The 26,013-nt window shown below is 41.7% G+C and overlaps 2 protein-coding genes across 6 annotated transcripts in view; both read right to left on the bottom strand.

The window, feature by feature from the left end:
• Positions 1–18,135, bottom strand: part of map3k22 (mitogen-activated protein kinase kinase kinase 22) — a 40,491-nt gene extending 22,356 nt beyond the window's left edge. The window contains exons 1-4 of the mRNA XM_046068299.1: positions 17,773–18,135; positions 7,669–7,752; positions 6,931–6,975; positions 1,408–1,517 (exon numbers count right to left, since the gene is read on the bottom strand). Of these exons, the coding sequence (XP_045924255.1) occupies positions 1,408–1,517; positions 6,931–6,975; positions 7,669–7,687 (174 nt within the window). The 5' untranslated portion in view covers positions 7,688–7,752; positions 17,773–18,135. The remainder of the gene's footprint in view (positions 1–1,407; positions 1,518–6,930; positions 6,976–7,668; positions 7,753–17,772) is intronic.
• A 4,682-nt stretch (positions 18,136–22,817) lies between these two features.
• Positions 22,818–26,013, bottom strand: part of dlec1 (DLEC1 cilia and flagella associated protein) — a 15,240-nt gene continuing 12,044 nt past the window's right edge. The window contains exons 30-39 of one of the 5 annotated variants that reach the window (XM_046068265.1): positions 25,885–25,992; positions 25,563–25,715; positions 25,332–25,454; positions 25,143–25,237; positions 24,896–24,983; positions 24,558–24,755; positions 24,264–24,425; positions 24,017–24,167; positions 23,448–23,565; positions 22,818–23,304 (exon numbers count right to left, since the gene is read on the bottom strand). In XM_046068265.1, the coding sequence (XP_045924221.1) occupies positions 23,190–23,304; positions 23,448–23,565; positions 24,017–24,167; positions 24,264–24,425; positions 24,558–24,755; positions 24,896–24,983; positions 25,143–25,237; positions 25,332–25,454; positions 25,563–25,715; positions 25,885–25,992 (1,311 nt within the window). In that variant the 3' untranslated portion in view covers positions 22,818–23,189. Of the gene's footprint in view, positions 23,305–23,447; positions 23,609–24,016; positions 24,168–24,263; positions 24,426–24,557; positions 24,756–24,895; positions 24,984–25,142; positions 25,238–25,331; positions 25,455–25,562; positions 25,716–25,884; positions 26,010–26,013 lie in introns of those variants that run through there. The other 4 variants (XM_046068273.1, XR_006828021.1, XM_046068256.1 and 1 more) reach the window with 4 other exon arrangements.

The following is a 26,013-nucleotide window of genomic DNA, read 5'->3' as shown; positions in this document are numbered from 1 at the left end:
TGAGGTCATGGTGATAAACGAACACTGACATCATATCAGTGCGGGCAACTGGTTCAAAAGTAGGGGTTTACTTGAACTCACAGATGACAGCCGCACTCTGAGCGGAAACTCTTCCTACTCCTCACTGTTTGTTTATGTCTGATCATAAACACTGGTGCTTCAAGAGGATTTGCCAATTATCATTCCACAGAGGGAACAAACGCACAAGGAAACGACTTCAGAACAAGACACAAGGTGATTGAGAGAAATTAAATCCTTGAGGCAAAAAGGTTTTCAGTGTACAAAAACCGTAAAGGAGAATGATTAGCTGCCCGAAATGTGTCAATTTATCATTTCCAATGATTTTTAAACTGATCCACTGGGGGCATAAATAAGTGACAGGCCAGACACAAACCATACTCTATTGGTGATGGCTTTGCGAATGTAGGTGTCATTTTTCTAAATGGTACATTTTGAGAACAGATTTTCCATTATTCCAAAAGACCAGTCAGGACACAAGCTCGACCAAACGACCACTCTAATTGGGTGCTACCACACACAATAAACTGCAAATCAGCTTTTCTGAGTCAAGTTTAGACTCCCTATGCCAATAAATGGTAGTGAATGCAGGACACTGTCACATTATCCTCTGTAAAATGTGTTCGAATTAGACTCAAAAAGAGCTCCTTTCAGTCACAGTACAACCTTCACCTGACTTTGGCAGCCTGCAGCTGTCAGTCCAGCAAGAAAATCAAGAAGGAAGTGAGGCGGAGGTTTTGTGTATAAACTCAGAATGACAGTAAAGGTTAAAGGCACCGCTGTGCTTTGGGTGTGCACGGTTAATAAACTGTAATTGAGACAGCTTTAAAGTGATCCTCAAACCAAACATCTACACTCACCCCCTGTAGGCTTGAAATGTTGTAGGCAGTAAAAAGTTTATAGTTTATACTGTCACAAAGAACAGCAGCTGTGATCAGACTGAATTAAAGTCTGTTAGGATGGACTGCAATGGTTTTACAGCAGAAAAAGCTTAAAAAATAAACCTCTCAACTATTCATGCACCATAATCCACTTCTTCTCTCGTCCTTTCGTATACTCAGCATCATTCACTGGTTTATCAAAATAGAGCTAAATAAACCCCTTGCTGCAGAGACGCCACTTATGATTGCAATTGTGATGAGTATTTATTTTTATTTTGTCAAAAATATGACCCTTTTGAACATTCAGAGGAGGTTCGAGACGTTTCTGTGGATGTTTTTCAGCTATGAAAACTAGAATCCAATTTTACTGACATGATTTTGGCTGACTGAAGAAAATACAAACCTTTTACAGCCATCATTCATGCCCACTAGAGGTGGTCAGAGCTCATCAAGAGACAGATTTCGACTGCAGCATCACTTTAAATGAATGACTGGATGCCACCTGTACCTGTTTGTAGAGTAAGGTTCTGTTCTTAGGCTTGTGGCTGTTGTGCTGGGTGTAGCAGCGACCCAGGGCTGCCAGGTCTTTCATAATGGAGTTTAGAGCCTCCTCGTCGTCTGAAGACAGAAAATAAGCATTAGTTATGTGCAATCGCTCTCACTGCTTTATGGTTAAATACAGGAACAGAGACATCCCGACTGTAAGATGACCTATAGCTGTATAAACTCATTTTACATGGTGACATAAGCCACCCGTTTAGAGCATCATGGATGAGTGATGACAGCCCGGTTTGATCATATGTGATTTTGCATTGGGGCTTGTGTTGGCTCCGGCCAGCCAATGAGGCAACACCTGGTGTGTTGCTTCCTAGTGGAAACTAATGGAAGAATCCAGTGTTTTCTCTCTTACATAATCACAACAATAGATTCTCTATGAAAAGATGAGATACCCAGAAAAGAGACATTTTCTCTGTACGAGCCAAATCTTTGTCTTCCCTTTTTTATCACTATTTAGGTGCAAGTAAGGTGAGGGTTTCTGCTGTAGGGTAGACTACGCTTGTGATCGCTCTCAAACTCCGTACTCTGCATACAAAAGCTGTGAGAGAGCAAAGGTGTTCAATAATGCAGCATGTGTGCCTATGTGTGTCTGTCGGAGGGGGCAATGTGGTCAATATTTCATTTTATATCAATGGAAAAACTTCAGGGACATATTTCTTTAGTTGCAATTTGGTCTCCATTGATCAGATGAAGGTCGACCTTTTCTTTTGTCAAACAGACTGATTCAGAATTAAAGTGGCTGCAGGTTTAAACATGAAGCAAGCTCACTGACTTTGATGGAGAAATCAGAGGCTATAGAAGAGAAAATCAGGCGTGCTTCAAATTCATAGTTCACTCCGTACATGGGACAGGCCTATTCTGTTCATTAAACCCTTATAATTCATTTAGCAAACCTGCAAGAAACAGACGCTCAGCATCTCGCCAGTTCTCCATTTCTCTTCTCCCACTTCACACTTTCTGCCACACACATACACTCACAAACACCGTTACACACACTCTCATGTGTAAAGGGGGCAATCATGCAGATGAGCATGTCAGACATTACCATATCAAGAGACTTTAATAGAACCAATTATCTGAGTGCAGTGATTACAATATAAAGAAGAGGTCGTTGACCTCAGCTCCTGCCTGCCTCTCAGATGAGCCCTGGGTGCATTTATTATAAAAACACACACACACACACATCTCATTCATTGGGAATCCAGGCCAGGTGTGTGCCACGCAACGCAAACAGCACCTGCAGGAAAGACCACATTCTTTAAACTAAAAGAGATATGTATGTGAGTGAACAACCACTGGGGACGTCATTCACATAAGCAAGTGTGATAGTAGCACAGGGAGCAGATGCAGTCTGAGATGACTTTTGATCTTGTTCCCATCGTACGGGCTCTTGTGGCCAGCTGTTTGCAGACAGAGGGCCAGTCTGTTGGGTTCACCCAGCGGACACTGCACATACAGAAACACGGATTTACACAACCAAATTAGGGATGCACAGATCCCAGTCTTTTCTCTTAATACCCATTCCGATCCCTCAACTCAGGGTGTCTGCCGGTGCAGATTCAGGGGTCTCTGACTGAACTGATGTAACCGATAACTGAAAGACAGAATTTTATAATGACCATAATGTTGTTTATTATTGACCATTGTCCCACATTCGTCGATAATAAAACGTTGTGCAACAGCAGCACAAGTAGAGAAGACTCTACATCGCCAGATTAGCCACCATAAGCCACAAGTCATACCAAACCAAGAAAGGCTGTATCAGCAATGGGCGAACTGAACTAGCATTTTATTGCTTATGGATTCAACTATTCACTTTTATGATGAAGACTTTAAGTTATTTCTTCCTTCAAAAGTTACAAAATCTCACTTTAAAATCGCGCATTACTCGGAAGTGTCTTCCGGTACAGCCTTTATCAGTATTCTGCTTTTCACTTCAAGCTATTTTTCTTGGGAAAGATACTCCTACCAGCTCTCTTGGTGACTGCAAACATTCACCCTCTGGTCAGGCCAGTGAGCTAACATAAACTTATTCTGATCCACATCAGCAGCTAACCACAGAGGTGAATGTCTTGTTTGACACTCCCAAGATAGCAAGCAGGAACGAAGTGAGGAATGACACAACTCCCCCATCTACGCTGACCGGCACACTACCTCTACCACCAGAACAGTTAAATAAGGCAGAGCGATAAGAAAAGTTACACCCACAAAATCTCTGCCCAAAGTGCAAACAATGAAAACTCAGAGACAGCACCAGGAAGAGGTCTGATATTATTGAAATGAATGATGATGACTTATTAGGACGCTTTATTGCGTCAAAGCTACAAGCCAACGCTAAATGACTGAGAATTAAGTATAATTAGAGACAGTTCAGAGAACACTTTCCTTATCAAATGCAGTGGCATGCTGCGATTGTGCCTCCTTAGCACATTCCTTTCTGTAGCAACACGTTTATAACTACATGTGTAGGTTGTTCGATTGTGATAAGACTGGGGTATCGTGAGACAGGTGAGCCACTTCTGGTGTCTTCCTCCTTTTGGTTTATTTAAGAGATAAGACAGAAGGAACAATGGAGGACAGAATGCAAACAATCTGCATACCTCCACAAACAAAACCACACAATGTTCCTTCATCGCATTGCTGTTGCTCACTGAATCAACCTGAGAGCCCCTCTTGGGACTCACAGAGGAGGACAGCCAGTTTAAATATAAGCTGTCAGGAGCGGTGAATGACTAACTGCCTCAACCAGGCCTGTCCTCTCCAAAAAGGAAGGAACTGAGTCACTGTATCTGTTCTGAATATGGAGCTGGGCTAACCACGTTGTTCCAAATCTGGAAATTAATGGATTTTTGATTGAATCAGCCATGAGACACGAGGGAATAAAGGAATAAATAATAAAAGGATTTGTCCACAGTCACTCTGTGACCACGCTGAAATGAATCAACATGCTGCTATTGTACTGTGTATGCAAGATAAAAAAGGGTGCAGGACTTTTGTTTTTGTTTTGTAGAGATGGGATTTTACTTTAGGGTAGGGCTGAAAATGTTTTTCAATTAATCTTTAGTTTTTCAGTCAACAAAACACCCCCAGATTGTCAAATATTCCCACCACAATTTCCCAGAACCCAGGATTAAATATTTTTTTACTTGTTTTATTTGTCCAGTAATAGTCCAAAACCAAAATATATTCCATTTACAGTAAAAACAAAAGTAAAGCAAAGCAGGCATTTATTTAGCAAAACTATGCATTTTTACTTTCTAAATTAAATGACTAATTGATTATTATATTGTTTTGTGTTGTTCTACTTGAGGGGGGGGGGGTGCCAAAACACAAACCTAGCAATAACCGTATATTAGAACTTGACATGTTCGGTCATTTTGCTAAATAAAATCTTATAAATCCAACCCAACACTAACCATCTCTGCCGTTGTTTTTCATTATCGCTGCCTCTCTCTGGTGATAAGTGTTGTCTCAGTCCTGCCTCTACAGGCTCAGAGCTCCAGACTACACTGAGTGCCGGCAGTCAAGGATACAAAACAAACAACAGAGGCCTGCATCTGTGAGTGTGTGTTTCTTCAGTGTGTTCAAGGCCTGTTCTGTGACCTATGGATGGCAGGAAAAGGCAGAGAGTTGGAGGGTCGGTTGGCGAAAGGGGGAAGTGAGAGTGTGAGAATTGCGTGGTGGTGTGTAGAGCTGTGATGCCTATTAATAAAGTTATTACATCACTGAGGCCTGAGTCATGGCGGCTGCCAGGCTGAAGTCAGCCAAGGCTAACCACCAGCACAGTGGAAAGCAACCAGCTCACACATCACTGCCAGGAGCACCCTCGCAAACCAACTACAGGAACCTGAGGAACCTTATGTCAATGTGACCAGGAATGGTGGATAATGTTTTTCTGGAATATGGATAGGCTGGGATACCTGCAGTTCATTTCCTGTGCTTCTTCTTGGGTAAAATGTGACTAGCATAAGAGAAGGGGGAATTCCAGGAAGCCAAGCAGAGCGAGCAGCATTACACAATGGAGGCTGATTTCTGGGCATTGCATCATCACTCTGCATCTTTCGTTTTTTCTCAGGCTAAAGCTGAGAACTGTTAAAGGGGCAGAGGGTAAAATGAAGTTGGAACTCAAGTCCAGGATAGTTAACACAGAAGGAGTTAGCTGCTCGAGCAGATAGTCTCACGTTCTCTGAAGCCAGAAGAGCTGAACGACTTTGGAGTTGAAGATGCAGCCCCAAGAGCGTTTAAAGAATAACACTGGCTTTAAGAGGCTAACAAAGTGTGCGTAGGGGCCAGCGAGGCAGCGACTGTGTGTGTGAGGCAAGCTGCCTGAATGAAGACATTGAGGGGATTTCCTGGTGCCGAGAGACGCATCATGGCAAAGGCATCCGGCAGGATTAGCAGCTGGAGCCAAATGTGTATTCACTCTGCAGCGGCAGCACAGGCCGAGCTCTGACGCGCAACACACACACACACACACTTGCTATAATAAGCAAGGCCCACAATACTCTCTCTCCACACCTTGTTTGTCGAAACTGCGATACATCTAATTTAACACCTAATGAGTGTAATGTTTAAACCCTAGAAGTTAATCTTTCACGAAGAATAATGACTCTGATGTAATGCATCCAGTGTTATATTGTGGGTGTGTGACAACAGTTGCGCAATAAATGTTTGTACAAGGTCTATGCCGAAAGTCTATTCAGTGGGGAATGTCTGTAAACATTTCCATTCAGTATCAAAAAGGCTGTGACATTCCTTCTTGTGGCCTCCGTAGGCCTAAGTTATAATTGCATTCCCACTATACTGTAATGGAAATGTAATGAGGGGGCTTTGTTTTGCCATTATTAACACTACTCTAATGTTTGTGCATGGAGCTAGAGCCAGGAGGCAATTAGCTTAGTTTAACAAAAAGACTGGAGGCAAGGGGAAAAAGCTAGCCTGGCTTTCGCCTCAATCTAAAACTACACCTACCAACCACCTCAGCACAGCTACGTTTATCTGCCCATTCTCACAAAATAGACACTTCTAGAGGCTTGGTGATGTAGGGACTAACCTACTACTGTAGTTATGAGATATCAGCTAACATGCTAGCAAAACAGGAACATATTAGCGCTAGTCAGTCTTTAACAATAGTTCCTGAGCTTTTTTCCATCTCCTCTGGGCTGTTTACTCTTGCTTGGCATTTTGTTCTCAGGATAGTACATTATTTTACTCAGATCCAGCTAGCTTGCTAACTGTCAGTTAAAGCTAGTGTATTTTTGAACATTGGACAGAGCCAGCTAGCTGTTTGCACCTGCTACCAGTCATTATGCTAAGCTAAACTAAGCCAGCTCCTTAACTCAGAGACATGAGAGTGGTAATGATCCTCTCATAACTCGTAACTTTCGGCAAGAAAGAAAATAACAGTATTTCCCAAAATGTCAGCCAATTTTTGCCAAGCAGATTTTTCATCTGACAGACAGATTGGGTTTACCTTGTGAGTTCCTGTGCTGTCCGGGTCCATTTTGGAGACCGTCATCTGTGTAAACAAAGACAGCGTGTTTTTCGTATCAGAGTGGAAAGAGGTCAGGGATGAAATATGCACTGTAGTTATGATGCATAGTGAAATGTGTTTGGTTTTAAACAATGAGAACAGACCACATATATTGATTCAGTATTTTGAGCTTTGTTCACAGAGATCAGTTAGCAACAAGTTGAGACTACAGCTCCTCCAGGCCTACAGTTCCTGTGCACATGCAAATAATCCACAGGAGAGAGTTTGAAATGGATTGCCTGGAGGAACTCACTGTGTGTGTGTGTGTGTGTGTGTGTGTGTGTGTGTGTGTGTGTGTGTGTCAGTGATTCGTTTTGCATAGAGGTAGGAATGCATATGTGCCTTCACAGCCCTCGCAGGCGTGAATATAAATAAATGTGCAACACTGGAATCTTGTGCAAAATCAAGTTTCCATATCTGAATAAAGTACTAAAATCAGGCAAACAATATTTTCACTTGCAACAATGTAAAAAGACCAAAACAAGTGTGTACAAAACAGGCCATCTGGAGCCGTTAACAGCCACCTGACACTTTTCCTCTCTCGTGCATGTTATTTTTCTCTGCACTCTTCCTGCCAGAGGATGTGTAAGACTTGTGTATGTTGTGTGTGTTTCCCAGTGCACATTCCTGTATGTATGTATGTAGCTGCAGAGCGACCTGCTTTCGAATACTACTCACCCATGTTTACTGTCATCATCAGGAAGTGGCCCTGTTGAACTCGAGCACAGAGCTCAACTTCTCTCTGCAAGCGAAGAGTTCATCCTGAGAGCGAAAAAACAAAAACAACGCAGTTTCAACATCCAAGAACTGTGGCACTTTCCTTCAGCTCGGTGCACATAAGATTTCGGTGATTGCACAAAAACAATGACAAAACAGGACGCAGGTGGCAGCTTCAACACAAAGGTCTATTCCCCCAATATCAATGTCACAGCTTCTGTTATTTATTTAATATTTATTTAACCAGGGTGGTCTCTTGAGATTGACATATCCTTTTCTGAAAACTCCTGGCAGACAAATAACATCACAACAGCCAAGCGATGCATTTGATGCTGGTAACTCAAGCCATCTAAATTCTGTGAACGCCCCGATGTCTCTTCATTGCTACTCTGAGAACCACACGCCAGCAGCATTGGAGGAATTCCTCACTGTTTGATGATGTAGGCGCCTCGTGCCCTTGAGATTCCATGGTGCAGCAGCGAGGCAGGCGTGGGTGTTTGCCTAACTGCCTGCCTCAGGTGAAGATCATGAGCACTTCAAAGACAAAGCCAGAGCCTTCTTTATGCATTAAGTTGGCGAGCGCAGAGCAGAAAAAGCGGTTGTCACATCCCATAACGAGGTGAAACAGAAGAGTCTTTTACCTCTGACAGCTATTTTCTTTTGTTCCACCGATGATAGTAAGTATAGAACAGAGGACAAAATGAGCAGTTTGATTAAACCACTTCCTAAAACACGATCTGGCATTGCTCATGCATTTGAATTTGTTTTGTCTTTGAATGCAGGCTTAGCAAAAGGGGAACAGGAACTAGAGAAACAGCTGCAGTGCAGCATTCTGTATGTGATATTAAAATATGTGTGGTGGTTATGAGCTGGTGCGTTCCTCCACACAGCATCAATCACACAGCCATGTAAGGGTGACCAAAGGGAAGCAGCAGGTTTTAGAAAGCCAAAAAAAGGGATCTATATTCTTCTCAAAAGCAACTGTGGCTACAAGTGACAATTATGAGATCATGGCAAAAAGCTAAGATGACAGTAGCAAACGCACGAAAATATCAAATGGAATTACTTATGGTCAGTTGTACAGCAATATCTTCCGCTCACTTTAGCTAATATTAGCCAAGCTACTAGTCATATCAGACCATGTAAGGTGGTATCAGCAAAACCATTGCCAGGAGTGCATTTTTTTGTAGAAGGATCGATTTGCTATTTCTTCCTTCATAATCTTGCAAATATTTTCATCAGAGCATAACTCATGAAAGAGGAAGTATGAAAGAACCAACAACGGGACATCAGTGAAATGATAGTGCTTGTAGAACGACTATTCCTGTCCTGTGTGAATGAAGACACGCAGCACACAGACACATGTCACGGCATGTTAAAAAAAAGCATCCTAAAATATTTAGTTGGAATATATTAACACTTTCTATGGTCTTATGTTCATGTCAAGGACAATTCTGACTTTCATTAAAAAGGGGTTAACAGGTTGTTATGGCTGAGTGATCTGAGAGCTAGCTGCTACTGACAGCTTGTTGCGACACAGAGACAACACAGAATCACAGCTACTGTTGTCAGTGGCTAAGGTCTCACGGTGTTTCAGCCCAAATGATAGAGCCAACATTTCGTTTCAAAATGCATTAGTTCTGCTTCAGTTCTCTATCACATGATTAACTGTATAGTACAGTCCCATTCAAAGGCAGCTCAGTTGGAACACAATGGAAGATACATATTCGTATTAGACGGGGATAATACACTGGGATAGCAGTATGCATCCATACAAAGCTTGCAGGAGAAACATACAAAAAGATTTTTAAAAAATACATATTTGAAAAAAAAAATAGAAATACTGTATTGATAAAGGAGTATTAAGATACATAAACATGTACAGCAGATTTAGTTTATGGGAGTCTAACCATCAACAAATTCCAACACAAAATCTAAAAGACAAAAAAGCCTCCAGAGAGACTAATACCAACACTCCCCAGATAATTTCTGTCTTTATTTCTTGAAGCATCATTTACTTTGTGTTTTGCTATCTCCAGTGGCCATGTTGCATGTGTTTTCTTAAAGCCTGCGCCCCTGTGTCCCGAACATTCAGCACAGACAAACGCTCCAGCCTGTCTGCAGAGACACAAACACTTTCTCTTTGTGTCAGCCAGAAAACTTTTCATAAAAGCAATGCAGACGGCCACAAGAGCAATTTACAGCCTGAGGGGCAGAGTCACAGGGTGCCAGCAGAGTTTGAACATGGGAACATGCAGTCTACTGCTGTCAGTGGCACGACTCACAAGGGGTTATGGATTTGGAAAGCTAAAACTGTAAAGCATAAATATGTAGCATGGGCAAAAATGTTTGAAGGGGGACCACTTTCTGAGAACAGGGTGTTCTAAATACATCACAATATGATGGGCAAACGTACATTAACTCCCCAAAACATGGCAAAAACTACTATACCTTTGATATAAGGTTGCAAAGACTGATGAAGGGGTGTGATATGTCCCAGAAAAGCTCTGTCAGGCTGTGCTGGGATGGCGTGGTTGACCACACATTAAAGAGATGAAGAGCAGCCACATGACAGGTGGTCTAACCAACACCACGTGGCCCAGTCTGTTGAGGCTGCACACACACACACACACACACCACACACACACAAGCCCCTGTCCGGTGCCAGCAAGTCACCAGATGGCCCATCTGTTTCGCCCCTCTGCCCAGCGGGATGCCGGGCTAGTAGTGCCCACAGATCGCCAGCCCAGTTCTCCACACGCTTCTTGGCAGGCGGTGTAATGTGACAGCCCCGCTTGTTGAAGATCAAATGCTAATCGCCACTCGCTCATGTGGCTCTGCAGCCACATGTCCTCCAAGAAAAGACTGTCTGTCTACTAGATCACGAGACAAGCCTACAAATGCTTAGCACATCCAGAAGTGCTTCGAACACTGTGACGCACTTCACCGTCACACGTGGATATCATCGCCACTCGGGCCAGTGTTTCACTGGCAGAGGCCTCTCCTTTGTCACAGTATGAGGACTGTGCAGATATGACAGGGGAAGTTAATTAAAGAGGACAGCAGAGGAAAGGATTTCAGACAAGGGTTGTAGGGAATTGTCTGAGCCAGACAAAGCAGAACCGTGCTCCTCAAACAACACGCCACAATTTTATTTTTATTGGAATGATTGAAAAAGATTCACAGCCAAAACTACGCAGTACGCACGCACATGAGTGCGCACATATACACTAATCTCTTTCAGCTCTGTTGCATCACTCTCTAACCGAGTAAACACAGTGTTGTTGGCTGTAGGTCTCAGAGGGAAACTCCCCCCCTCATTGGACTAGAGGAGTGGAAGGTCTGCTCTCCGACTGCCTGGTGGCCTGAGGAGTATGACCTCATGTCTGACATCACTCTTGCGGAATCCCAAAGAAATCACCATTTCAGAAGAAAACTTCTAAACTTTACTTTACTGGGTTTAAATTCTCCAGTACAGCTTGTCTGTAACTCTGTAACAGCCATCAAATGCCAAAATAGACAGCCCATAAAGAGAATCACAGATGACAGTACATGGCTCGGTGAGGACAGGGTCAAAGCATATACCAAAGGAAGAAATAGAAAGGGCCAGAGCATGACAGAGGATGACTGATTTTAGCAGTTAGCTTCTTCTCTGATTGGTTTGAAGGAAAACCTGCATATTAATGAGCATCAGAGATGACATGACTTGGTTTCTTAAACTCCAGGATTGGCAGCACTTTTTGGCCCTCAAAGGCGCGGTTAGACATTTTAGGAAACATGCATTTTTCCTTTCTCGCTGACAGTTAACGATGTTTTATTCCATCGTCACGTCTGTGTAGTAAATGTGAAGCTATCAATCTTCTCATGTAACTCTCGGCAAGAAACAGACTAAGTGTGTTTAAGAAAATGTCCAGCTTTTTAACTACAAGTCTTATATCCAGAGCTGTTTTACTTTAAAGCACGCTATACTTCAATAGTTGGTTTCCTATCATTTCTGTACAGTATCAAAATGAGCAGACTCTTAACATGTGCTTATGTTGTGTAACTCATCACATTTAAACCAAAGACTATATTCACTGTGTCCTAATCCAGTTTAAATGCAGGTTCATCTGCAATATGAAGTTTGCACTGCACTCTTATAACCATTATGTCATTCGGACACAAAATAAGATTTTCATCTCGTATAGAAATTAATGGAAGCCAATGGACACCTGGACCAGTAGACTAAATATATCCACATTTCTAAAAACATAGGCTTTTAAAAGCTGTATCCAAAACACATAAGAACAACACAAATCTGCACTGTTAAGGTGAAATATAATGCATCACAGGAATGAAATCATGAAGAGACGTGAGCTAGTCACAATACCCGGTAGGCCGTCTGAATTGCAACACAGGCAGGAAGTGAGTGGTCATTAGTAAGCCATGGACACTTAGGTGACTTACATATTATAAAAAGGTCAGTGGCAAGGGTGTCCTGTCCCCTGAATGCTTGCCAAGTCTGGTCCTCGGCCACATGAGTCAGAAGCATTATGCAGGCTGATTCTGGGAAGTAAGACAATACAGTATGTCCTCCTGCACACTGAGGGTTTTCTATGTGGGGAATCACTTGAGGACTTCTGGGTGGTGTTGGGAGAACATCGCTCCATGTGGGGCCATGGCACTCATTTATCATAACCTTGGCTCCCCTTGCTTTGTCTCACAGGAGTTATTGCTGAGAAGAGAGTTCAAAGCTTTTCAATGGGACACTCAGCTTAACAGCTTCAAGAAGACTCTTCCTGTCATCTGGCACTAAATCTATGTTTTATTTCAAATAAAGGAATTTCCATTTTGATTTGATGCCATTATTTACAAATTTGGATATCGCATTTCAACTGCACTGAAGTGCCATTTATTCGAGGGCGCTCAATCTTTTTATTCTGTAGAGCACTAGTAAGTTTCATTTAGGGATGTAATAATGGGGTAAAAAGGACACGACAATTTTCCAAAGCTTTGAAATAGCTTGTTTTATCTAACCAACTGGCCAAAACACAAGTATATTATAGGACAGAAAGCAGAGCAAAACAGCAAATTCCAACATTCAAAAAGAGGATAGAAAATATTTGGCCTTTTTAGATGAGTTCTAGGTTGGTTTGTTCACCGCATTGGTCCAGAGCAGACTAAAATGGATTCGCATGACATTTTATGCAGACATTCATGATCCCCAGAGGATGAATGCTACTAACTTTTGGTGATCCACATACTTTTCATGTAGCACCATCATCACGTCAAAATGTTTAATTGACTGACACTTTGGTTTACGACCTAATACCTATAAAACTAACAACCCGCTATTCAACCTCAGCTTTTCATTGTGTTTAGTGCTAAGTAGCAAATGTTAGCATGGTAACACACCAAATCAAGATGGGGAACATGGTGAACATTATCTGCTACTTGTGTGCAAAACAGTCCGCATAAAGCGTAGATGATTTCTCTTTCATAAGGACACATTTTTCTCCATTACATTTAGAAGGAGTACAACATTTACAGCCCAATTCTTCATCATACAGACAGAGGCATAGAGCTTACTCAGGTGTGTGTCACTGAATAAATACCTTTTAGGGTGTATCTACAATCACAGAATCCAAGCCAGAGTCAATCAAACATCGATCATGCATAATACAATGTAGTGTATATACAGTGTATCTGCCGTCCAGTCTTTGTGAAACAAAACGAAATGACCTGCTAACTATCAGCATGCAACTATCATCATTGTGTGCATGTTGGCATGCAGACTTCACTAAAACCATCGCTGTGCACTATCAAAAAACTGCTAGCCTTGCTGTAGACTATTAGTCTTAAAAAGGGTTTTGTAGAAAAACATGCAATACACCTCATAGCCAGATATCAAAGAAAAAAATGAAAAATGTCAATATAATTTCCCAGACTCCAAGAAGACACTTTAAAATCGTCTATTTTATTTGACCAACAGGCCAAATTTGAAATATATATATTGTTTATAACAGAGATGAACAGCAGACCAAACCAGCAAATGTTTTGTGCCTTTTTTTCTTGATAAATAACTTGATTATATTATAAACTGATTCATCACTCACAGGTTTAAGCACTGGTTTCATCACCAGTTTTTTTGAACCAATGAAATTCCAAGGAAACAACAGTAATCATAGGAGAAAGCCATCAGTATAATCAGGGCCTATAGGGGAAATGGATATACTATGTTAAGTCAGTCCACTGGTACCAATCAGACCCCAGTGTAAGAGGATCCTCCTCAGTGGAAGGGATGGCTCTATTAGCTCAGCGATAAGTAGATCTGTCTGCCATTATCATCAACCACACAACACTAGCTAAAAATAGCCAAATGAAGGAGTGATTCTCCTGTTATCCAAAATATATCACCTCCAATGATCACTCCAACCATATTCTCCCCACCCCGAGAGGAATCTACACACAATCTGTAAAGTAAGCTGTCTTTTCCATTATGCGGTGATATGCTATTACAAGCACATTCATTCATTGTGTTTCTCCACCCAAAGGCAGCCGTGCAGAGCCAGCTCATAGACTTAAACCCATTTTGTGAGACAAAATGTCAAACAGCTGTGCTTCAGGAAGTGACAAGAAAGTCTTTCTACTTTGCCACCAAAGGTTTATCCATGAAGAGTGTCTTTTGACACTCGAGAGGCTGAGTGAGAGTGACAATGAAAAATCCAAAAGCAATTTCATGATTACATCTCAGCAACAAACTACAAACCGGGCCTCACTTGCTCATTTATATACATGTATTTGAATACATCAAATAAAAGGATGAATAACCAGTTACGATATTTCACATATCCATTTACACAATCTTGTCCTCAGTATTAAAATCCAGTCTGGCAGTGTGTTGTCTGGCTGTCCTTGCAAGGCTCAGGATTTGCTGCTGCTGATGGCATTGTCCTTACGGTCAGACAAGCCGGCAGACAAAGCTCAATCAGGACAACTTCCTCTTGGTTTCTGGAGAGGAGGGGGCTGGACCTTACCACACTCTCACAGATAAAGAAAGGAGACCCAGATTGACTTCGGAAAGCATTCAGACCCCTTCTCTTTCCCCACATTTTCCTCTGCTGTAGGCGTAATTCAAAAGTGACAAAAGTTGTATTTTCTTGAAAGTATATCACAGTGGAAAGTCCATTATCCATTGTAATTTCTGTAAAGTTTAATGACAAAGAAACTCTGACGTTTCATATATGTAACCAGGCTCTTAATTCAGTATTATCGTGCAGAAGCACCACTGTGAGCAGTATCTTTGCACTAGCTTCAGCTCTGTCACATTGTTTAGCAAGTGTGAGGTGAATCCTTGCTTAATTCTGAGGTCGTGTATACTCTGAAGATTATTTTCCTCAAGGATACATCTGTATTTGTCCCAGCGTGTTGTTCTCTCTGTCCTGACCTGTCTCGCGGTCTCTGCAGCTAAGATGCATGATGGTGCAACTTGCTTGCTTCACCGTGGAGATGGTACAATCCAGGTGGCTGGTATTTGGCTGGTGTCAGACAGTTCTTGGCAATCAGGCCAAAGAGCTCAATTTCTTTTATTGTCAGACTAGACAATCTTTTTCCTCTAATGCTCAGAGTCCTTTCTGCCATCTGGCAAGGCCTGAGAAGTCTCTCTTTAGTGGTATACTACAGAGAGACTTCTTTCTAACATCCAATCTACCACAAAGCTCTGATTGATGTGATGAGAGCTGTCTGACTGTTGTTCCCATCTCTGCAGAGGACTGAAGCTCTCTTACAATGGTTACTTGGTTTTTACATCCAGATCTTTCTTGCCTGGTTCCTGAGCATGGTCAGACTGGTAGCTTTAGGAAGAGTCATGGCGGTACCAAACATAATGGCTCCTGCAATTTTTCAGTGCTATATGAAACTATAAATGGTTTTTGTCCCTGTCTCTGGCTATATGGCTCAACATAATGCTATCTAAGAGAATTCCTTGGAATTAACAGCTTGGTTTGGCGGTTGGTGACGAAAAATCGAGAACATCAGAGGCCAAGATATCTTGACTTTTAGTCCTTTGATTTGGACAGACTCCTACATTTCCCATAATGCAATCAACAGCATTTTTCCGCTAGACCCTGTAGCAAAAGGGCGAGAGCAGTCTCCCTACCCGGATTCAAACACGGGTCTACGGGGTACCAAATATGCATCTTTGGCAACAACGACAAAGAGCCGGGCTCATTGGTATGGCAGTCCAAGTGCATTCTCAACCATAGTGACGGTATGCCATCACAGACCCTCCTTGGTGGGTAAATTCCTATGTCTTTCAAGCTCCACACCGCTGTTTGTAAAGCGGGCTTTCTGTTGAAAATGTGTGAAAAGTGACGGGCTCTGATTAGTTTCCAAAGCCACTGTTCATTGAACACAACACCTCTGCTGTCTGGCATGGTATGAATGCACAGAAGTATACTATCTAATATTCTGTGTCAGACTAGTTAAAAAGCTATGACACTCTCTCACATCTAATGACAAACATGTTAGGTTTCTAGTGTAACCAGGCAACGTCCAAAAACAGGCCTTCAAGGGAAGATAATGAGCCTGCTTATATGAGTCACAGTGAACTTTCACCTCCAGCCCCACTGGTCAGTGGGCGTCTGGCATGCGGTCAGGCTTCTGTGAAACCAGCATATGATAGCATCCCTCCTCATTGGAGGGAGAATGCGAGGGAGAAGAGGTCGCCTTCGCTCTGATTAAGGTACTCAGCTAATGACTCGCAAAAAGGAGCCAGCTTGAGGTTCGTCCTGAGAGGCGACAGCGGGATGTTAAGGAGAGTTAATAGATGAACACAATTTTCTCGTAAGTGGAATATAGCCTGCGTGAGTGAACTCTGCAGTACATGACATATTTCTCAAGCACTCCTTTTAAGAAGGACAACACAGGCCACAAATGCTTTCTCCAAACCTTTTATCAGAATGAAACGAGGCGCATTGAAACTCTCCTTATGCACATGGCAAACAACATCAACGTTGTGTTCTTGTATCAGACACTTTTCTTCATTAGTCCCATCAAAGCACAATCAGTAACCCGTCGCTTCTCTCTCTGGCCGGCACTTTTACTGTGGGATCCAGTTCCGTTATCAGCCAAATGGATTGTTTTGCTTGAGGCACACCAACTGTATCTGTGGGCGGTTTCCACTTGACAGGTTGACTCTCACTTTAAGGCCTGAGGGCGCGCCAATGTGCTGATAAACTCATCAGTCAGCTTGATGCTCAGACTCCTGTGAGTGCAGTTCATATTGATTTGATTTGATGAACATGATGGCCTCATTAAAATCTAATCTGGCGGATTGTCTCAGAGGTCTGCCATTGCAGGAACAAGCTATGTGGTGAGCTCTGGATGAAGCTCATCAGCATTGTCCTCCTCACTCTTACACTGTAATGGCCTCAGAATGGACTCCACAGCTACTTTGAAAATGCATGGATAGAAAAGGGGCAGGGACCAGGAAGATTTTGTAAAGGCCTTTCCAGGACAAGAGCTGGGTACTCTAATTTCAAGGAAAACACAGGTTTCACTGACCACTGTGAATCACAGAGGTCTGGAAGACTGACAGCAGAGAGAAAGCAGATACAGACCACGAATGAGTCTACATGCACAAGATGACTATGACTTTCCAGAAATCACTCACACCTCCAGACATGCAATTTATTACAGAGTATTTGGCACTGGTAATAACCACTGATTAAATGCAAACCTTTATTCTAGCAGAGCAAAATGGCAATTTAACTTCTTGCAACAAAAAGTGTGCTGATTATAACCCTGTACCTCCAATGAAATACATTTGGGGTTGTCCAAGAAACAGTTTCCACTTTCAAGATGGCCTATCCGCTGACGCTGCTGTCAGTTAACATGCTGCACATGCTTGTGTTTGATTAGAACAGCAATTTAAACTGCAAAATGCGAAATGGATAATGGCTGCAAGTCTAGTTCAATGTCCTGGCATTTCATGTGTTATACACAGATAACAGTCTAAAAGCAGTGATCTCAGTATCTGGCACCAAACAAATGGAGACATTCTCTCTCTTCCTTGGGTGATCTTACCTTGTTATCTATGTGTCTCCATGTTGTAGTTGTGGCTGCAGGGTTTATGAAGATGAATTAATTGACGAGTGTAAGTTGCCAGGTCAACGTCAAGAAAAGCGGACAAAATCCCAACTGATGCAGAGCAAATCTTCCCAAAAGAGAGGGCTGATATCCCGGAAACTGCGCTCTGCTACTGAAGCGCAGAAATTACAAATACAATGTTTTACTAGGCAGAAAGATCTTCTCTTCTCCCGGGTGCATAATCCAGAGCTGTGTTTACAGAGGCTATCAAACTGGTTGATAGGTTTCAGAGTAAAGTTTTTCCACCCTGCTCTTCGCTTGTCTCCACACACACATTACAGTGGGGGGCTGAGTTTTCCCCTCAGCTGCGCTTCTGATGTCAGCAATAACGTGAGCTCCAGGAAGTAGTGACGCTCTCCGGTGGTGCGTTTCTAAGACGGCGGCGTCAAACTGGAGGAAGTACCGCCCCCGTGTGGACACCTGGAGTAAGTACAACATCGATTCCATGCAATTACCACTTGTTCCACAAACTTCCAGTCGTTGAAACAAAGACTACATTATATTAAAATATTTAGGATATTCAAACACATATTATATTATAAATATAAAATATAAAGAAAAAATATAAATATAAGAAAAATCATGAAGGAGTATGGATACAATATTAACATTATTAACATGGTGAATAAATAGAAGTAGAATTGAAGCAGAGACTATCATACATTAAATATTAAAACAGATAATATTGCACTATAAGGTCCATTAAAATAACTAACTAAGGTTCAGACACTTTGAGTGAGGAGTTAAAGAGTTTGATGGCGACAGGCAGGAATGACTTTATGTGGTGCTTTGTGGTGCATTTTAGGGGGATGAGTCTTGCAATATATTATAGTAAGACATCTTCAGGACCTGATTAATGTGCTTTCAAGTGACATCAGTGGATGAATCTAATCCCTCTTGAAAGCTACAGTACATAAGCAGAAATAGATTGAACCAATTCCTTTATTCCTGGAAACCAGTTTTAAATAGTATCGAGGATGTTTCACCATTTGAACTTCAGAAATAGGTCTACATGAATATATCAATTCAGAATTGTAATCAGATTTAATGTCTGGTGGGGGAGCACTTATATTATAACATAGCATATGTTTACTGAGCTGCTTCCCTTGAGTGAGTGTTTGTGTTGTAATTTGTTTCTCCTAATTTTTTTTCTCTCCTTTTGTGTTTGTGTGTAATAGTGATTGCACTTCTGTTTGTTTCCCTTGTGGGCTGGGAGGTGGAGGGATAAGGTATAGGATCATAATCAAATCGGAAAGAATAATGGTGTGTAGGAGGACCTTGATTTGTAAAACGGTACACTTGATTATGCAACATAAAAGAATAAAAATATTGAAGTGGACATCAGTGGCGGACTGTCTGAGGGGCAGGGGCGAAAAGGAGAATTTAAAAAAGGGTACCAGTGCAGTGCATGCATCACGTTTTATTCATTGGAAGGGCTAGAGGGAACTTTATCACATTCAACTATAAACCACACAACCAAATAACAGAATATGTTTTTACATACCTAAACGGCCATGCTCCAGCAGAGTCAGCACATGGACCTCAGCAAAGGTAAGTGTCTCACTGCAATGTGCACAACCTCATTTGGATAATAAGTCTTCTCTGTTAAAGGAGCAAAACTTTAGAGTTGACACTTGACCTTACTGAGCTGAAAACGCAACACTATTTTAATGGCAATAAATATGACATACAGCGCATCTGGTGCTTGTACATAATTGTATGTTGTAGTTTGCATGTAATTGCAATGTCCATGTTTATAAAAAATAACTTGAAGGTTATAAGATTTAGTGGCATCTAGTGGTGAGGTTGCTGTTAGTCTGTGTAGTATACAATGAGGTTCCAGCAGAACCTCCTAACCTAAAGTCCTTATAGACCACTAAAAACATAGTTACATATATTATATTGCATTTCTGTCAGTAGATCCTCCTAAATATCACACACTGAACCTTTAATGGAATGCCCTGTCTTTGTTTTGATATTGGCATTATATGCCAGCTCTATTGGATCTAAATATCTGCATCAGCATCTGCCATTGAAAACCAATATTGGTCGACCACTACACCTGTTCAACAAGCATAAACATGTAGAAAGCATATATAATATAGTAGACATTACAGAGTATGTAGTGAATCTGCTGTGTTTTTGCTGCATTAACCTACTGTTGCTGCTCTAAAAACAATATTTAGTCTTATTAAAATATTCAATTCTAATCCAGTTCTAAACTTTTTTTTTTTTAAAAGCACCTTTACTAATGAAAAATAACTAATAGGAGCATTGACCTGCCTCAAACAGTGGTGGCGTCTGTTACGTTAATCTTGATTATTTGAGGATTCATTCGTTTATTGTTGTTGTTGGACAGGAGAGACAGCAGGAGAGCAGAGAGCAGCAGGAAAACATGTTTTTGGAAGCAGAATAAGTAGCAGCATCGAGTCTGTCATCAAGGAAATAATTAGTAAGGTTTTTACATAGCCTAGCTCTCATTATAATGACTAAAATCAATAAGAATTTGTTTCATCAATAAAAAATCTGTGAGTGGAATTCTGTGGTGGACAGGTTTATTATTTTGCTGTTTTCCCATCACATGACCTAGTAAGAACTGCTGTCATCATAAAATAACATGTCAGAATATTGTGATGTCATAGTATATTAGGATATGTTATTGTATTGGGTGATGTCATACTATATTAAAATATGTCATAGTGATGAAATATAGTAATTTGAATTTTGTTAAAACAGCAGTCACGCGTAAACTAGACATCAAGCTGACTGGACACAGCTGTAATTTTAATTATTGAGGCTCCCCTTAACTACACCGTCAATATTTGATCATTACTGAAAAAAAAAGATCTAATTTGATTTGTTTGTATGTGATCATTTTGCTAAGTAACTCAGGCCACCCTGGGCCGTTTTATTCATTTGCTTAGGGCATGAACAGTGGTCGAGTGGGGTTATAATAATGCTCTTGAGATTAACACAAAAAAAACGGTGGAAATTGTGTTTGACTCACCGTTTCACTCTTTTAAAGTTCCTTTTGTTTTTCATAATGAAAAAAATCAAGCGGGTATTTTCATCCAAATACTTTGAATCTGAATCAAATCTGTCTGCATAAAAAACAACAACAGATAATTGATTTTCTCCTTGACCGTGGGCAAGAAAGCTGTAACATTTGGACACAACTGAGAACCAAGTCACTGTTTTTCTGGCAGTGTGGAGAGCATGTTGTGTTCAATCAGCAGTGTTCAAATCAGGCAACGTGAGCTCCAGACTAATGGGCAGTGACAGTGAAACAGACCATAAAATGCAGCAGTGTCTCATAACTCAGGGAATGATTGAAAACATCTTAACAGTAGATTGTCCTCTTGTCAGGCTGCTGAATCATTGCAGTGTAAGCTAGAGAAGAGACTACTAATAATTTATGATGGGCACAAACATTTAACCCCGGGCAGTTTTTTTTTTTTCTGGCGTATTAGCCCAGACTATGGGAATAACAATGCTTCGCTGACCTTGGCTCCAGCATTGCTCTCTTCAGATTAGTTCCACACAGCTCTGTTTTATTGTAATCAGAAGTGCCCTTGCTCTGTGTAAGACTGCTTGAGTGCAATGAATATCAATTGGACATTTGCATCCCTCTGTGGATTTGCGGCACTTGTAGATGTCTGTACCGCCGAACTGTGCTGTCGACGAACACCACAGGCAGCTGTTATGAACAATAATAGGCGGTGTGTGTGTGTGTGTGTGTGTGTGTGTGTGTTGTGCTTTCTGCAGCATCACTTCACAGAGTGATTCAGAGAGATTTGGGGTCTCTGGAGAAAAGGAGGATGTGTTTGCTTCTTCACGTTGTGTAAATGGGTATTTATGGTAATGGGGAGTATTATTTTGTCATGACATGTGTCAGTTTGTCTGACTGTGTATTTATAACCTGTTATTGACAACAAAGTAACTAAAAACAATTCATAATTTAAACGTCATGCTAACAACACAGCCATTTGTCACATTGATCTGTAGGCTATATGAAAACATTTTTGGAGCACATTGCTGCTTACATTTGCAAATTTACCAGGAAAAGGGTCCTTTTTGCACACATATTTATTCCATTCATGAATAATGTGAATTCAAGCATGCAGGAGTGAATTATGACACAGCAGGTGTTTGTTAAGTAACAATGCTGGAATTGACACATGAATTAATCTCCTGCAGCAGTTCACACACACGTATCTGTTATAGTTAACTCCAACCAAGTCAGGGATGGAGGAGCACCTGTGCTGTCTGGTTGTGAGTCTACAGTCAAAGATTTTGTTCTGCCATAGTTCTCCCTCCTGTTATGTGTATTGAACATGCCTTGGAAGCACTACTAGTGTTTATCCTTGTGGCGGCCATTTTTGATTTTGCTAAAAGGGTTTTCTAGAAAAATCCATTTTCCTTCAGGGTGAACTGTAGCCGCTAGCAGTCAGGCCAAAACCTTAAAATACTGGGGAAGTAATTTCTTTTTACAGATTAAACTTTACAGTAAATAATGTATTTCCTGTGGCAAAGCTGAGATTCCCAGTGGAGAATCCCAAGAGAGGAGCCACTGCTATGGGTCATCCTCCAGAGTCAACTGCCTGTCAGGTGATAACAGCTCAAAAAGCACAAACACAGAGGCAGAAGGTTTTTGCCAACAACTACAGAGCTGCTGTTCGTTAGTTAGAGAAATACAAGACTCATTTGATAAAACCCCACTTGAAAAACACATCTGGTATCAATGATCCAACAGACTTTCCTAGTATCCATCTCCTGTGGTTTCCTGTTCTGAAAATGGTTTCAAGGGTCTGTCGCATGGTGTCCACGTACACTGGGACTGGACTGGGAGACTGGGAGAAGACTAGAAATCAAGACTTTTTACTGTGATGACAAATAGTGATTTGAAACATCGCTTAATGAAAGAGTTTGATTGTTATTAATTTTGAAATATTTATTTTGCAGAGAGACTGGATGCAATTAGGTGAGGTTTTGATAACCTTTATTATCACATGCTACTAAGCTAAGGCTGTTGTACATTAGGCTAAATACATCTTTGTAACATAAATGGTGGTGATGGTGATTAAGTGTGTTGAGCTACATGTGTCATCACAACTCACATTAATATTTAACTGCGTAAATACTTCATTAATATGTAAACATGCAGAGTTTTAGTGCCTGTATCTCAATGAGGATCTTATGAATATCTACTTTAAACCATCTTGATAGAAAACCAGTTACAACTTCTTCTTTATGTGTCCTTTATATTTATTTCCATTCTTACAAAAGGACTATAAATAAGTTGATTTAAGGAGAGCAGGTTAAATAGCAGGTGGTGACTGATATTATTAGGATGCCTAGTTAGAGCTGTGCGCCTCATCAAAGGATCCCGTTCCCTGGAGCTGCAGGATGAGGGGGTTCTTCACCAGAGGAGACTGGATTAATGCAATGGCCCTGAACGCTCTGTCCTCACTATGACACACAATATGCAAACATCTGTAATTAAGCAAGTTTTGCATATGGTAGCAAAATGTCAATATGTTTTTCACCTTCTCAGTTCACGCTTAACATAATTCCCGTGTAGACATTGTGTTAGTGGTCTGTGGTTTATTTACCTGGGAGTGAAGCTGATCTGAAGACACTGGCTATAGCGGTTAACATGGAGCTCCTTGGACCTGAGAAGCCCAAAGTCTGGTGTCACTCTGAACGCATGGGAGTATCCTTCATCAGACTCTACACACACACACACACACACACACACACACAGTGAAACACACTACTAGTATATTAGGTCAATTATAGGTTGACAAGCTTTGCGAACAAAGGAATATGAATTATAATTGACACAATGGGCATCATTATTTGGTGCAACATTATAGACATAATTTTCTGGGCAATACAATTATTACTGCATAACAGAAGGAAACTCTCTCATTATAAAGCTCCAAACTGATTATAATGAGGAGGGAAGAGGCAGACACATTCCTGCTGTTACAGAAAGTAATGATATGAAAATTGATATATATTAACTGGCAGTCCAAAGTAGTGTGTGTGTAAAAACATTAATAATTACAGCTAGTGTAGCCAAGTTAGGTCTAAATCCCAGACCCAACCAAACCCCAGAGCTAATGTAAGAGCACAGGAGTGAATGCCAAACGAATATAGAAGACAGATCAGTAGTTACCTATAACTGCTTTCCAGTATGTGTGGGCTCCATGGCTGTAGAGGTTGACTTCTATTGTCTGCGTCTGACCGATGTAGCAGAACCCAAAGTTGATGCTGTCACTGGACAGACGCATTGTGGCAAGATCCAGATGTGCACAGAGCGGCACTGTCTGCACAGAGCAGAGCAGACGTGAACTTTGTGAATAACATACAAATTATTATACAGTGTTATTTCATTTTCTCAGAGCTGCACTACAGACTCTGACCTGCAGGGTGCTGTTGCTGTAGAGGATCAGGAGGTTCTGCTGGAACCTCAGCGTCCTCTGCCCACATGCACTGTGGGTCAGTGTCACCTCAGGAGGGACGTCCTCATCTGCCTGGTCTGCATGGTCCAGAAGGGACAGGGAGCAGTGGAAGGCCACCTTCACCTGGTATTCACAGGAAAGAGTTCAACTTACGTGTCGAGAACAACAAGATAACACACCCTTAGATAAAAATCTTTCTGCTACCATATCTACAGTATATATTATCCACAACATGGCCGCCTCTCCTTGTCTCACCTGCATGCTGTGTTGTGGCTTCAGCACCAGAGACTGACTGTCACCAGTAGGCAGGTTGCTGGAGGCACTGGTCCGGGCTCGAGGCTGCGGCTTGAGCACTAAAAATGGAGGCTGACACCCTAGTCTGAAGTGTAGGAGCATTTCTGAGTTGTTTTTCAGCTGAAGAGTCTGTGTGATGTCAAATTCGCGCACTGCCAGCTACGGCGCAAAACAACCAGAAAAACGACTAGTGAGCATGACTGGCCAGAAATACAGCACACCTCGGGATCAATACCTCGGCCGTGCACTTCAGTATGTCAGAGCACTGTTCATTAGTGTTATAGATTTCCCAGACCTACCTCCTTCTCTGATTCTTCCCTCATTAAATCACCGGCTGAGGCACGAAACTCTAGCACCCCTTCATCCTCCTCCATCTGCACCAACAGCCTGCAGCAACAGGGAGCCAAGAGGAAGACATACAACTTAATCAGACCAACTCAAAGCTCCTTCTGCTTAACCTCAGCTAATTTTAATTTAGGAAACATAAATTCAACTGGATGTATTGAGGGCTTTGGGGACATAAATAGTGTGATTGTAATGGCTTACACTGCAGGCCTTACGACTGCTAGTAGATCCACTCTGACAGGCTCCAAATCTAAACCCTGAGCTCTTCCAACTTTACCTGGGATACAGGCAGCCGTCTGTAAACAGAGGGTGCATCAGAGTCCTCTACTGTTTGCCTTTTTTTCCCAGGATTTAAAACTGAAAAAGTGTTTTGAGTGTTGAACATGCTACCTCGGAGTCCAGACTCATGAAGCCCAGAGCCAAGCCCACACATCTGGACTCGCAAACTGACCCGGAAAGAGTGAGGGGAGTAAAAGATACATGGTTTGTACCGCTACTGTTAGCTGGTATCACCTTGAGATAAATGACAGAAAGAAAATGCGAAATTATTCATATGGCTAAAAGCTACAAAGCGTCTAAGTGGTAAAATGCATGCATGTGGATAAAATCCAATCAACATACTATTTGCTGAGGTGTGATGCAGTATGGGTAATCTGAGAGGTTGCCCACATGAGGTCTGATGTGGACAGAGCAGAGTTTTGTCTTTGCAGGAGAGGGATAAAGACAGGTGTCTTCTTCTTCACAGTCAGATATATATTCCTCTCCTTCCCCATCCTGAAATCAATGAGATTATGTCACTTTGAGCCGATGAAAGAAGAAAATGTGAATTTTACGTCGCTGCACTTACTGGCATCGTAGCCACAGGAATTTCCCAGAGGCAACGTCATACAAATCGTTAAAGTTTATGTTTGTTTATCTGTGCTGTGATGTTAAATGTACTCACAGTCACGCTTTGGAGGGAGGCGCTCGTTCCCTCAGAGCTCGGGCTCTGATTTCTTTCCCAGGCTGTTTGAACGTTCCCATCAGAAATCCTTAATGCTCCACTCAACACCTTATTGCCATCGGCATCTTT

The sequence above is a fragment of the Micropterus dolomieu genome, linkage group LG01 (assembly GCF_021292245.1).
Source record: "Micropterus dolomieu isolate WLL.071019.BEF.003 ecotype Adirondacks linkage group LG01, ASM2129224v1, whole genome shotgun sequence".
In the NCBI taxonomy this organism is placed as follows: domain Eukaryota; kingdom Metazoa; phylum Chordata; class Actinopteri; order Centrarchiformes; family Centrarchidae; genus Micropterus; species Micropterus dolomieu.
This window is presented reverse-complemented; position numbering and strand designations above follow the sequence as displayed.